General features: G+C 50.2%; 1 protein-coding gene across 2 annotated transcripts; it reads right to left on the reverse strand.

The window, feature by feature from the left end:
• Positions 1–644: 644 nt before the first annotated feature.
• Positions 645–11,205, reverse strand: Asgr2 (asialoglycoprotein receptor 2). 2 transcript variants are annotated; one of them, XM_038326996.1, is made up of 9 exons: positions 11,045–11,205; positions 10,578–10,789; positions 6,508–6,624; positions 6,195–6,290; positions 5,577–5,645; positions 5,331–5,417; positions 5,102–5,247; positions 1,309–1,415; positions 645–1,059 (listed from the first exon to the last, which is right to left on the reverse strand). In XM_038326996.1, the coding sequence occupies exons 2-9, from the start codon at positions 10,699–10,701 to the stop codon at positions 903–905; spliced, it is 903 nt and encodes a 300-aa protein (XP_038182924.1). In that variant the 5' UTR covers positions 10,702–10,789; positions 11,045–11,205; the 3' UTR covers positions 645–902. The 2 variants fall into 2 exon arrangements, with proteins under 2 accessions (XP_038182924.1, XP_038182925.1); XM_038326997.1 differs by lacking the exons at positions 10,578–10,789; positions 11,045–11,205 and adding an exon at positions 9,748–10,053.
• Between the last annotated feature and the right edge of the window lie 787 nt (positions 11,206–11,992).

Consider the following 11,992-nt stretch of genomic DNA (forward strand, 5'->3'; position numbering starts at 1 on the left):
GTCACCAAGAATTTGTAACCAAGCATTGGAAACTCCTGACTCGTCAGATGCTTCCAACATTATAGATAAAGACAAATACAAATGCCAAGTCTTTACCTACTGCAGTGAATAATTAAATAAGACCGGGAACATTCATACTTCAGATTTCTCTACAGCTGCCACATTCAATGAAGCAAACACCTCTCAGGTAGTTTCATCTATTAGAAGAAAGATCACAAACATTGCAAAGTGTGGTGGCGGTGGTGTTTGATTCTACGTAGCACTGTATATGTGGGTAATACAGAAAACACCCCAACAGGGCACCCTAGAAGTGGTTAATTCTGGGGCAAAGTGGAGTGGGGAAGGGAATCGGTCTGTCTGTCTGTCTGTCTTCACCAGGGGCTTAGAGTGAGGGCATTGCCTGACAACTCAGTTAGGGGAGACCTTGAATTTAGAGAACTCTCTTCTTTAAGGAGTCTCTGAGGTTCTGGCAACAGCTCCAACCATCTCGATGCTAGCCACAGAGGTTCCTGCTTCGTGCCTCCTTCCTCCCTCGCTCTGAATATCAGTGTATCACAGAATGGTCATTGGTTACTCACATCTTTCTTCCTCCAGACCCTCCCAACTCCCTTTCACCCCCATTCCAAATAACAAGACCACGTGACTCTCAAGTATCATCTTTTTGTTGTTGTTCCTACTCCGTTCCAAAGGCTGACATTGACAACCGCAGTGACGGCAGAGAGTGCTGGACTCTCTCCCTTCCCAGAGTGGGGACAAGGAAGCCACCCTCTCCCCATTTTCCCATTACTCCTCCTCATGCTGGACTCTGTTTCTCTCCCTTGCTTCAGTATCGCCACCAACGAAGTTGGGGTGATGCAGTGGGGGTTGCAGAGGAGACAAGGGAGACCTGGCAGAGCGGGCTCCTAGCGGGTGTCATTGCGCCTCTTTTCACACACCCATCGGTTCAGCTGATGGCAGAGGTTGTCGTTCCAGTGGCCGTCTGTCAAGATCTCGGCACAGTCTTCAGTGCCACCCTGCTCGTGGCCCTCCCAGTTATTGGGCTCAGAGAAGGCCCAATTCCTAAGAAGGAAAGCCAAAGAAAGCTCAGGGTCTAACCTTGGGAGGGTTCTAACCCACCTAAAACCCTATCTCCCACCCAAAAAAATCCCAGCCTTGGGAGGGTTCAAGGGCTAAAAATTTGCAGGCTTGGGAATGGGGGGGGGAGGTTGGGGAAATTGACCCCGAGGGACCTATGGGAGTGCATTGAGGTGAAAGGCCAGGTGGTCATCCCTGGCGCAAACAAGGAGATGCCCACGGGGAGGGACTGACTTGTAGCTGCTTCTGTAATCGGTTCCATCCGCCCATCTCCAGGAGCCGTCCTTGTCAGTGAGACCTATCCAAGTGTGAAACGAGCCGATGTGCTTTGCAACAAACTTCTGGAAAAACAATTAGGAGAGCAAATTGCTTTACCCCTCATCTACGCGAGCATTCAAGTAACCCCACCCACCCCAGCCTAACCTGCCCCAGTGCCCTCAGTTCCCAACAGCTACCCCCTCCCTCTTCTCTCTGTGAGCAGAGCTAGAGTTAAATGGCATTCACAGGGCCTGACTTCATACCAAGCGTTTTGTGAGGATCATCTCATTTGGCTCTCCAAGGTGGGCACCAAAGTAACTCTCACCCCACAAGGTAGTTATTAGAACTCAGAAAGTCAACCCAGCATCTAGCTGTGACAACCACTCTGTTTCAAGCCTGCAACCACTTCCCACTCCATTACTAGTACCGTTGCTGTGGCAACACCAAGCTTCCCATCTTCTGCACCAGAGTCTTGGTGACCCTGCCCATGCTGTCCCACAAATCCCAATACCCAAGAAGCACCTTGGTTTCATTCTTCTCTCTGTTGGTCCCTAGGTCTCTTGCTGTGATTTTGATGTCATTTCCTGAGGTTTGCAGACATCAGCACTTCTAACCTTGGGCTCACTGCCCAGAACAACATTTTGATCTGACTGTCACTACCGGAAATAGGAAGATGCCCGGGTAAAGGCAATTTCCCAATTAGGGGAATGTCATGGGCTTCTGTGCCAAGGTCCCTGCTCTTATAGCTAGCTCCCTAGGTCTAAAACCTTACCAAGGGGCTTGCTCTTACAAATGTGGTTGCTCTGGGAATTTAAATTCCATGGTTTATGTTTGTTGGGAATGTATAGTCACTTGGTTCTATAAAATAAACTGAGTCAGTTTGCCCAGCACACACTCAAATAATTCCATCTGATGGCGTGTGAAGAGTCTCTGACTGCGCATGAAAAAAAACAAGCCCAATTCCACTCACACTCCCCAGAGACCAAGGTTGCTCATCCGAGAGCAGACTCAGGGACAGCAGTGCCTATAAAGATTAGAATTCTACATGTGTGTCCAGTTCATGGAGAAGCAGCCACCCAGGGCTGGTGAGGCTGCTTCACGGGTTCAGAAGTATCAACAGGGATGGAGCAAAGAGACCTGGAGATAGGATGTGGCTACCTGATGCTTCCCATCACCGAAGCAACTGAATAACTAAGACAAATGTATGTGATTAAACCCCCAAGCTCAAGGCTGAGCAGAGTCAAATAGTGCTAGATGACCAAAGGAAACAGTCCAGACCATTCATCTACCCTTTCCTAAGTGAACATAGAAGGAACCGCACCAATTCACAGCAAGGAACAGAGGAAAATTATCACGGAATTCATGCCCTGCCCCCACAGAGGAAGCTAAATGTTTACCCTATGAGCAGCTGTGGACTGTGCACCAAGAGCTGCGCCTAGAAGCCTTTTGTCCCAAAACCGTTGATTGGGTCATTTTTTAAAGACAATGTATTTACTTTGAAAGTAAGAGACATGGGGTTGACATTTGTTCCCCAAGGCCAAGAACCACTAATTTAAAACCCAGATACCCAAAAATGATGGGAACTGAATTGATGGCCAGAGGCTTAGAAAACACAAGGACCACACCCTGTGTGTCAGCCAAAGATCAGCTCAAGGTTGAAAGTCGTAAGTGGGGCATTCAGACTAATGACAGCTCAGCCCGCCATGAAACTGTAGTCATGAACTAGTGGGCATAGTGATACTTCGTTTATGTTTTAACAAATAAAGATTGCCTGAGGATCAGAGTGCAGAGCTAAGTCACTAGAGGCCAGGGAATGGTGGCACACAGTTTTAAACCCAGAGGGATTTCTGTGAGTTCAAGGCCACCCTGGGCTACACAAGATTGAATCTGTCTAAAAGACAAACAGAGCTCATACAAAGGTGATCCCAGCACTTGGGATCCCACACCTTTAATCCCAGCACTAGGGAGGTGGAAACAGGAGGGATATGGCTGGGCGGAGAGAGGAATATAAGGCAGGAGGAGACAGGAGCTCAGAGCAGTCTGAGGTTTGGTGGAGACAGATGCAGTCTGAGGACAGGATTGCCCCTTCAGTCTGAGCATTGGTAGAGGTAAAATGTCTCTCTAGAGGCTGTTGCTGCTTCTCTGATCTTCAGCCTTAGCCCCTACATCTGACTCTAGGTTTTTATTAAGACCAATTAGAATTCATGCTACAAGTGAGGCAAATCATAGGTTAAATTACAAATAAGTTGATGTTTTCATATGTTAAAATTAAATACTAGCAACTTCAATCTAATCAGCAACACAAAATATGTTTGCAATTACTGTGAGAATCCCTTACATAGCCGGACAAACAGAAAATCCTCAATAACTCCATTCTGACTTCTGTATTCAAATGGTTTAATTGCTTAGCATTGTCCCAACAGAACAAAGCCCCCACAGACCCTTCAGTCTTAAGGTGGCAGGCTGAGAACACTGAGCAATGAGGCCAAGTGGGTCTCAATTCTGACTTCACAATGGCTTGCTGGCTCTGTGACACATCACCTCACCTCTCTCCCCTGGTGTCCTGAACTCCAAGTGGGAATGATAAGGGTGCCCACCCAAAGAGGTCATGAGGATCAAAGAAATGAACTCGTGAACACGTCCAAATTGTAGTAAGTCCTGCAGCGAATGCTACCTCTGCCTTCCTTGTGCAAATCTGCTCCTCCACTCTGCCAGACTGGCTCCCGTCTGTGGTTTTCAGGTTACTGTCTGGGGACAGCAGTGAGGAAGGAAAACCCAGGACACACTTATGGTCAATGAGGACCCAGTGGCCCACTGCAGGAGAGCAATTTAAGTCTTCCCAGTGTGTTCCTTTTCCACACCCAAGTGCCAACACAGCTAGAGGGGACTCTCAGCCCTTCTTGATTGACTCCCAAGATTCTGTCCCGTGACTGTCTCTGCATCACTTGGTCACCTGGCCCCTGGCTCCCACCTCATATGACAGTTACTGTTCCATCGTGAGCCTCCCAGAGCCCTGCCACCCTCTTCTGTATTCTTCCTTAGGTTAAAAACAAGAAATACATCCAGGGAAAAACTGTCTCTGTCTCCCTCAGCAGCAGCCAACTGCCAACATTTCCTCAGCCAGGCTGGGGCTCCCATCCATCCTGAGATTCGGGTTGGCTTAATCTAATGCAGCTCTTTCCTGTGCACGCAACTACTCCACAGCTCCTGCACATGAGCTCCTGCATGCACATGTGTGAAACAGCCCTGTCACGTCCAGAAACACACTTTCACACCAGCCCTCCGCGACCTCAGGCTTTAGCCCCTGGTTGGATGTCCATGCTCCAGCGGAGGGCCCTATACCCATGCTCATTCTAGAAGCACCAGCTGGACTCATTAGGTTAAAAAAAAAATGTGTGAAGTTGGGAGGGACATGTGATACAGTGGTTCTGGTAGGATTTGGAGGGAAGGTCAAGGAGCAGGTAGATTAGATCGGAACACAGTGTAGAAAAGTAAGAAATTCTAAAAGGATAGAGAAAGAAGAAAAAAGCAAACTAAGTAAATAAATAAGAAACACAAGGGTCAGCAAGATGGCTCAACAGATAAACGTAAACCTGATGACTTGAGTTCAATCTCCAGAACTTACATAAAGGAAAGAGAGGACCGACTCCACAAAGTCATCTTCTGACCCCATGTGCAAGCCATGGCTACACACTCGATTAGTAACAACATCAGCAACAATAAGTAAATAACAGAACTTTGACCAGGCTCCTTGATCAAGTTTGCTCACCTGCTCATCCCAGGAGTTGATGACCACCAGGTGGGCATTCTCCAGCTGGCAGTACATGTCAGCCTCATCCCAGGTCAGCCCACCCCGAGAAAACCAGTAGCAGCTGCCCCCGTGGTCCACCCAGTTAACGGGGCAGCATTCTGTGCCTGGGGGAACAGGAGAGCAGAGGGGAATGAGATCCAGCTGGAAGAGACAGACACACTAGGATCAGAGCCACACCAGACCCTACCGTTGCTCTGGAGGAACGCCAGCTGACAGGTCAGGATTTTCAGATCCAGTGGGAAGTGCTTCAGGTGCAGGAGCAAAGTGGCGTGTTCTACGGGACAAACACAGGGACAGAGATGTGGCCGACACGTGGCTCCACACCTGCCAAGACCTGGCCCAGAGCTCCAGCTGTTGTCTGGGGAAACACACAGATACATACCACACTACACATCATCATGACCCAGGAGTGGGGGCTGGGGTGACCTCTGACCTGCTTTCAGGTCCTGCTGCTTTTTCTCCAGTTTGGCTCCCCAGGATGTCAATATGTCATCTCTGCTACCTGAGGAAGAGGAATGCCGAATGGATTCCCCATCAGTCTGCCTCCCGAATGCTGCACACTCCTGGGTACCCCGGAGGGTCTGTTACCTTGTCCCACAAGCTACTAATCTAACACCTAGACTCCCAGCCTCACCCAAGGGAGGCCACCATGCTGCTTAAATTCCTTCACTGGTTCCCCATGTTTTTAGGCCAAGCTCCACGCAGTCTACACAGCTTGCTGGGGGCCTGGCCCCCCCATCTCTGACCCCTCACCACTGTCGGTCAATCACCACCCCCTGTCATACATGTACAGTGGTCTTCTTCACCCCTGGCCATCATGGCTTCTTTTCATCTCTGCCTGGAACTAGTAGCCACGTCACCTCCTGCACCGTCCCTTAGGTCAGAGCCATATCTCCAGAAGCCTTGTCTGTTCCCTTGACTGGATTGTCTGCTCTGGCTTTCATCCCCACAGCCTACGAACACACTCCTACTGCAGGCCCAGCACCATGCCCAGCCAATCTGTATGGATAAACATACATGGATAAAGTCCCAGCCATCCCGCCCAGCTCACCGTGGGAATCCAGAGCACTGAACTCCATCAGGGTGCTGGAGGAGAAGTTGTTGAAACTTTCTTTCAGGGTCCGCAGCTCCTCTTGCAGCTGAATGCCTTGTCAGGGGACATTGGGGACCAGCTGGGTGTGGGGCTGTGTCCCCCATCACTACAGCCATAATTTCCCCACCACTGATTCCCATCTGTTCCCAGAACCTGCCCCACACTGCCTCTCCACCTTGTCTCCTTTCCTCCCCTGGCCCCTGTCCATGCCCCGCCACTCCCCAGAGCTCTTCTCTATCCTGGCCTCACCCCGGGCAGGCCATGACCTCACTTTGCGATGAAATCACACAGATGACCACCAGCAGCAGGACGTTGAAGGCCAGGGCAAGCAGATGGAGGTGGAGCCTGGAGCCGAGGCGCTGTGCAAAAGGAGGGGAAGGAGGCTGCCCTGTGAGAGAAAGAGAGAGTACGTGTCAGAAACAATTTCAGAGGACTAGAGAGATGGAGAATAAGAGACACAGGGGCACAGAAGGCTGAGGAGGCACAGCGGGGATGAGAGAGAAAATCAGGTGGGGGCTGAGGGAACCGGATGGATTTTGATCCTACACAGAGAGAGAGAGAGAGTTGCACACTTGTACCCACATGAAATTGTGCAAGCATTCACATGCATGCGACATAAGATATACATATGACATATGTGTACATAGGTGAGGTCTTAAACCTGGGGACAGGAGACCCATTAAAAACAATGGTGCAGACTGGTCTTTCCTAGACACCTTAGAAAGGGAGGTCTATAAATGCTTTCCTTCCTTTTCATAAGTCAAAACGACCAACAGATCACTTCTGTCCTCCCATAGCCCCTGTCCCTTCAGCCTGGAGTGCTGGCAGTACTCTTCCCAGTTCTACCAGGGCTCTCCTGTCCAGTTCATCCCACCAGAAAGCGCATCCCAAAAGCCCCTGTCCAGGTCCATCCACTTTACCCATCTCTCCCCAGTTCCCACCATCCTTGTCATCCCCAGAAACCCAAGGATCACTGGCTCTACTGTCCCTTTGGCCTTCCATCATCCCACGGTCACCTCTCCTGCCCCTGTCCATCTGCCCCAACTCACACCTTCCCTTTCCACTCTAACGGACACACGTTTTCTCACACGTGCGCATGCATCCACACACTTTGCCACACGCTGTTATTTGCATCCTCATGCACCTGTATCTTTCCCCATATGAACTGGCTTGCCTCTGCAGGACCAGCCCCTCCCCTTGCCTTTGTACCACCCACCTGCCCTCAGACAGGCATCAGCCTATGACTCTGGGGCCTTCTCAGTCTCAACGTCACCATGCCAAAGCAACCCCTGCCACCTGGGTGATGGGGACTGCGGACCACCAGACCCTGAGTTTCTTGTAAACAACCTGTTTTCCTCTGCTCTGAGCAGCCTGCAGTTGCTCTGAGCACGAGACCCTGATGGCTGGGGAGTGGGTTCTGATGAGTCTGCACCTGAAAGATCCCGAGAGCTGGGGCATGGCCAGAGCCCTATAGAAGCTGCCCCTGAGCACAATAAAGTGGGCATTCTTGGCATTCTTGTCTCAAGGATGTCCCTATGGCCCCGACTGTCTGTCTGTCTGTCTGTGTATGTTTTTAAATCTTCAGCCTAGTTCCTGTAGCACTTAGCGAGTAGAGCTTGGAATGGAGCCGATGTAGTTTACACCTGGGGATAATCTCAGCCAGGGGCCAGGAGTCCTCCTGAGTTCATTTCCTACTGCTATACTGAGTCGGGTGTTTGCAGCCATACTTAGGACCCCAACTTAACTTAGACAGAATATGCCTCTGAGTTGCCAAGCCCTAAGCACAACCTCCACTGTCTCTCACCTCCCCTGACACCCGCTGGAAACCTGTATTCCTCTCTGCTGTGATTGGAATGTGCCGCCAATGTGGTCTCCAGGGCAGCAGTGTGGGGAGGGAGGACCTAGCGGAAGGGGGTTAGATCTTGAGGACTCTGCCCTCCTGAGTGGATTATTGACTCACTGCAAGAGAGCAGCCTTATTAAGAGGTCCCCCTTTGCGGTCCCTTTCACCCTCTCTATGTCCTCCCACTTTAGACTGATGCGTGAGAAAACCCTACCAGACACAGCCCTCGGTCCCAGGTTCCCAGACTCAAGAAACATGAGCCAATATGTGCCTGTTCACTGTAAGTTTCTTAGTCTTGTGCGTTCTGCTTTAGCAGCACAAGACAGGCTAGGATATGCTCCCTCTAGCAGTACTTTCTGACCAGTCTCCCTATATGGAAATCTGCAGCCCAAGTCCTGACTGTTTCTTCAGGAAACCCTTGTCCTGATTCCTAGCTGACCTGTGACTTAGCAAGTCACAACCCAGGGAACCTAGAATAAACCAGCTGAGCCACCAACTAGCTCTGACATCATGGACAGGTCATTCAGTCTTCGCGTCCCCATCTCTAAGATGACAGTGGCAAGAGTGGCCTCCTGACTTAGTGGTTCTGGGCATTACATGAGTTAGGACATATAAAGCGCTGTGTGGACAAGCCTGAAATGCTCTACTCAAGATAGAGAAGCTGCCAGATTTAACATTCCTTCAGGAAAAAAAAATCAGTTAAAGCACAGGCATGCGCGCACACACACGCATATGAATACATACGTATGTACATATATATATGTGTGTGTGTATATATAGAGATATACATGTATGCATGCATGCATGTATAAGACACTGGGCTATGAAGGGCGTTGACCCCTGGAAGAGGAGGAAATGAAAAAGATGAGTTCTTCCATTGCCCAGCTCAGTACTCACTACCTAGAGAAACTTTCCAGGTCTCTGGGCAGAGAGGAGAAACTGGGACAGAGTCTAGCAGACTCCCTGATTGCAGATACAGCTCGAAAGCCTGAAACCAAGACAGCTAAGGCCAAAGGGTCAGAGAGGCCGTAAGCACTCACCCACATCCCAGAAGGCTAGAGGGTATTTAGAGGACTACAAAAGTATCCAGCACCAGCAAGACAGAAGGCACAATGCTCCGCATCCAACCATAAGTTACAAGACATATAATGAAATAGGAAAATGTAGTTCAAATGAAAAAGATGAATAATTCGACAAAGCAGATGGGGAAAGGGTGCCTCAGTGATAATACACTTCCCTTGTATGGGTAAGGCCCTGGGTTTGCTTGCCAGCATCAAAAATGAATAATCAATAAATGAATCTATCAAAATGAGATGCCAGGATCATTTGAAATGGACTCAGAAGTGATCCGGATGTTAGGACAGACAGAACACTGATGTGACGCTATGACTGGGTCACACATTTATAAAACATTAGACACATAAAAGACAGTTAAAAGGTCCGAGTTAACTGGGCACAGTAGTGCCCACCTATGATTCCTGAACTCAGGAGGTTAAATAGGGGGACTACTGAGAGTTCAAGGCTAGCCTGGGCTACACAATGAGTTCCGCGTCAGCCTGGGCTACGAAGTGAGAGCCTGTCTCATAATAAAAATTCCAGGTTTCCTCTGAGATGAAAAAATGCAGAGTCTGAAACACGTGGGTGGCCAGGCTAAAACCTTTTTACCTACCAAGGGCAGGGCCGGCGTCAAATGTGCGAGAGGAGGATTCAGGCAGGAAACTAGTGGGGATCTCCAGGATCTCCCCATGCGCATTTCATCCCCACACACCCCGGTTCTGGGTTCCGCGTTCCTCGTAGGCGTGTATATGCATGTGCGCACACGCACTCTGGAGTGCGGGCTCGTCTCCAGCAGCAGGCCTCCCCCCACTTCAGGCACATACCCTCTCCTTGGGACCTGCACTCAGAGGGGTCAGCAGCTCACAGGTACAGGGACGCTGCTGCGCTGGCTAGTTTTACATCAAGGACACAAGCTGGAGTTGTCAGAGAGGAGGGAGCCTCCGCTGAGAAAACGACTTCAGAAGACAGCGCTACAGGCAAGCCTGTAGGACATTTTCTTAATTGGTGGTTGAAGTGGGAGGGCCCAGCCCATGGTAGGTGGGGCTACCCCTGACTTACGGTCCTGGGTTCTATAAGAAAGCAGGCTGAGTGAGCCAAGAGGAGCAAGCCAGGAAGCAGCATCCCTCCATGGCCTCTGCATCAGCTCCTGCCTCCAGGTTCTTGCCCTGCTTGAGTTTCTGACCTGGCTCCCTTCAGTGATGAACAATGATGTGAAATCATAAGCCAGATAAACCCTTTCCTCTCCGAGCTGCTTTTAGTCCTGGTGTTTTATATATAAACCCCTTCCTCTCGGAGCTGCTTTTGGTCATGGTGTTTCTATCACAGCAATAGTTACCCAGACTCTGACAAACGTACACCCAGCCCACTGAGTCAATGTGAGAGAGACAGAAGCTGGCAGCTGAGGCAGGGATCTAGGTAAGGCCCCAGAAACTGGACACTTGCCTTTCCAAAATGGATTTTCTGTCCTAGGATTCTGCCCGTGGGTGCCTTGCTCCTCGTCGCCACTGGGCTGATGGTCATTTTCCTCAGAGTCCAGCTGCTGGATGTCTTGAAAGTCCTTCTCCATAGTGGGCCCGAGGGCTGGAGCTGAGCTGCGGTTTTCTTAGGGCTGGAACTTGGGTTTGTGCTAAGAGGCGAGTTCCTGTAGAGGGATGCTAGGACCCAAGGAGGTCAAGGTGAGTGGTTCAGAGTTGGAGATTAGCTTGGGAAAAGGCTTGAAATTCTGCAGGGTCCCATCTCTTCCCAGGAGGCGGTCTGTCCCTTGGTGCAACCAGGAGTCTTCCTATCATACTCTCGTGGACCAAACTATAAAACAGGTTCCCATTCCTCCCCCAGTGTCCTTGAACCACTTTTTGGTCTTTTTAGCCCTAGACATCCCCAGTCCCACATGCCTCCCCACCACCTGTTACCTGTTAAAGTATAGCAAGCCGACTCTGGCTTCCAAAGGCAGCCCACGCAGAAGGAGCAAGGGGTTAAACCTGGGAGAACTGGACAGGTGGTGCTAGATGAGAGAGGAGGAGGGGGTGGGTCTAGGCGAGAGCCGGGTCCCTGCGTCTGAGTGTCTAAGTCCACCTAACCTGTCACCTCCTGTCCCCTAGGACTTTGGACAGCAAATAGAGATAGAAACACAGTTGGAAACATGGGCCATGAGCAGTGGGGGTGGAGGACATGTTTCTGTTCTCACAACTGGAGGAAGTAGGTCCCCTTGTAAGCACGCACACACACACAACGCGCACGCACGCACACATGCCCTTCATTGCACAGTGTAGGAAGGAGAGCCAGGTGTGGAAGGGCCAGGATAGAGTTTGCTGTTTCCTCTCCATCCCTCCCCTGTTTCACTTCCTGCCTCTTTATTTTCCAGAACTGTTGATGTCTTCAAATATCTCGGGCCAAGATCAGAGTGACCTGCAAATCAGTTCCCTATTCTTGCCCAATCTGAGCCTGTGTCTCTGGCACCCAGCCACAGCTTCCTATGTGCTCAGCACCAGGCTCCCAGCTCTGGCCTGACTCACACACACTCCTTTTTTCCCTCCCCAGCGCCTCCCAGATCCTCCTCATCTCCCACCCACCCAATTCTATGTTCCCCCTCTCTCAAAACAAAGCAAAACAAAAATAAAAGTCAAAGCAAACAAACAAAAGACCAACAAGGAAGGGGGAAAAAAACAGAAAAAACACCACAAAGTTTGTTTTGTGTTGGTCAAATACTCCAGGGTCTGGTGGAGTGTGGTTGATATACCTAATGACACCCGATTAGAGGAAACAGATTTTTCCCTTTGCTAATGAGTATCCATTGTAAACAGCTTCTTGGTTAGGAATGAGACCCAGCGTCCACCCGTCCACCTCTTAAAGGGGAGAGG

This window comes from Arvicola amphibius, chromosome 4 (assembly GCF_903992535.2).
Source record: "Arvicola amphibius chromosome 4, mArvAmp1.2, whole genome shotgun sequence".
Classification (NCBI taxonomy): Eukaryota; Metazoa; Chordata; class Mammalia; order Rodentia; family Cricetidae; genus Arvicola; species Arvicola amphibius.

Excerpts from the sequence above, each read along its gene's own strand:
- Asgr2 (XM_038326996.1), bottom strand. The coding sequence starts at position 10,701 with ATGGAGAAGGACTTTCAAGACATCCAGCAGCTGGACTCTGAGGAAAAT. Across the intron at positions 5,646-6,194 it reads CAGTGCTCTGGATTCCCACG|GTAGCAGAGATGACATATTG; the intron begins GTGAGCTGGGCG and ends CCTCTTCCTCAG. Across the intron at positions 5,248-5,330 it reads GGCGTTCCTCCAGAGCAACG|GCACAGAATGCTGCCCCGTT; the intron begins GTAGGGTCTGGT and ends CTGTTCCCCCAG.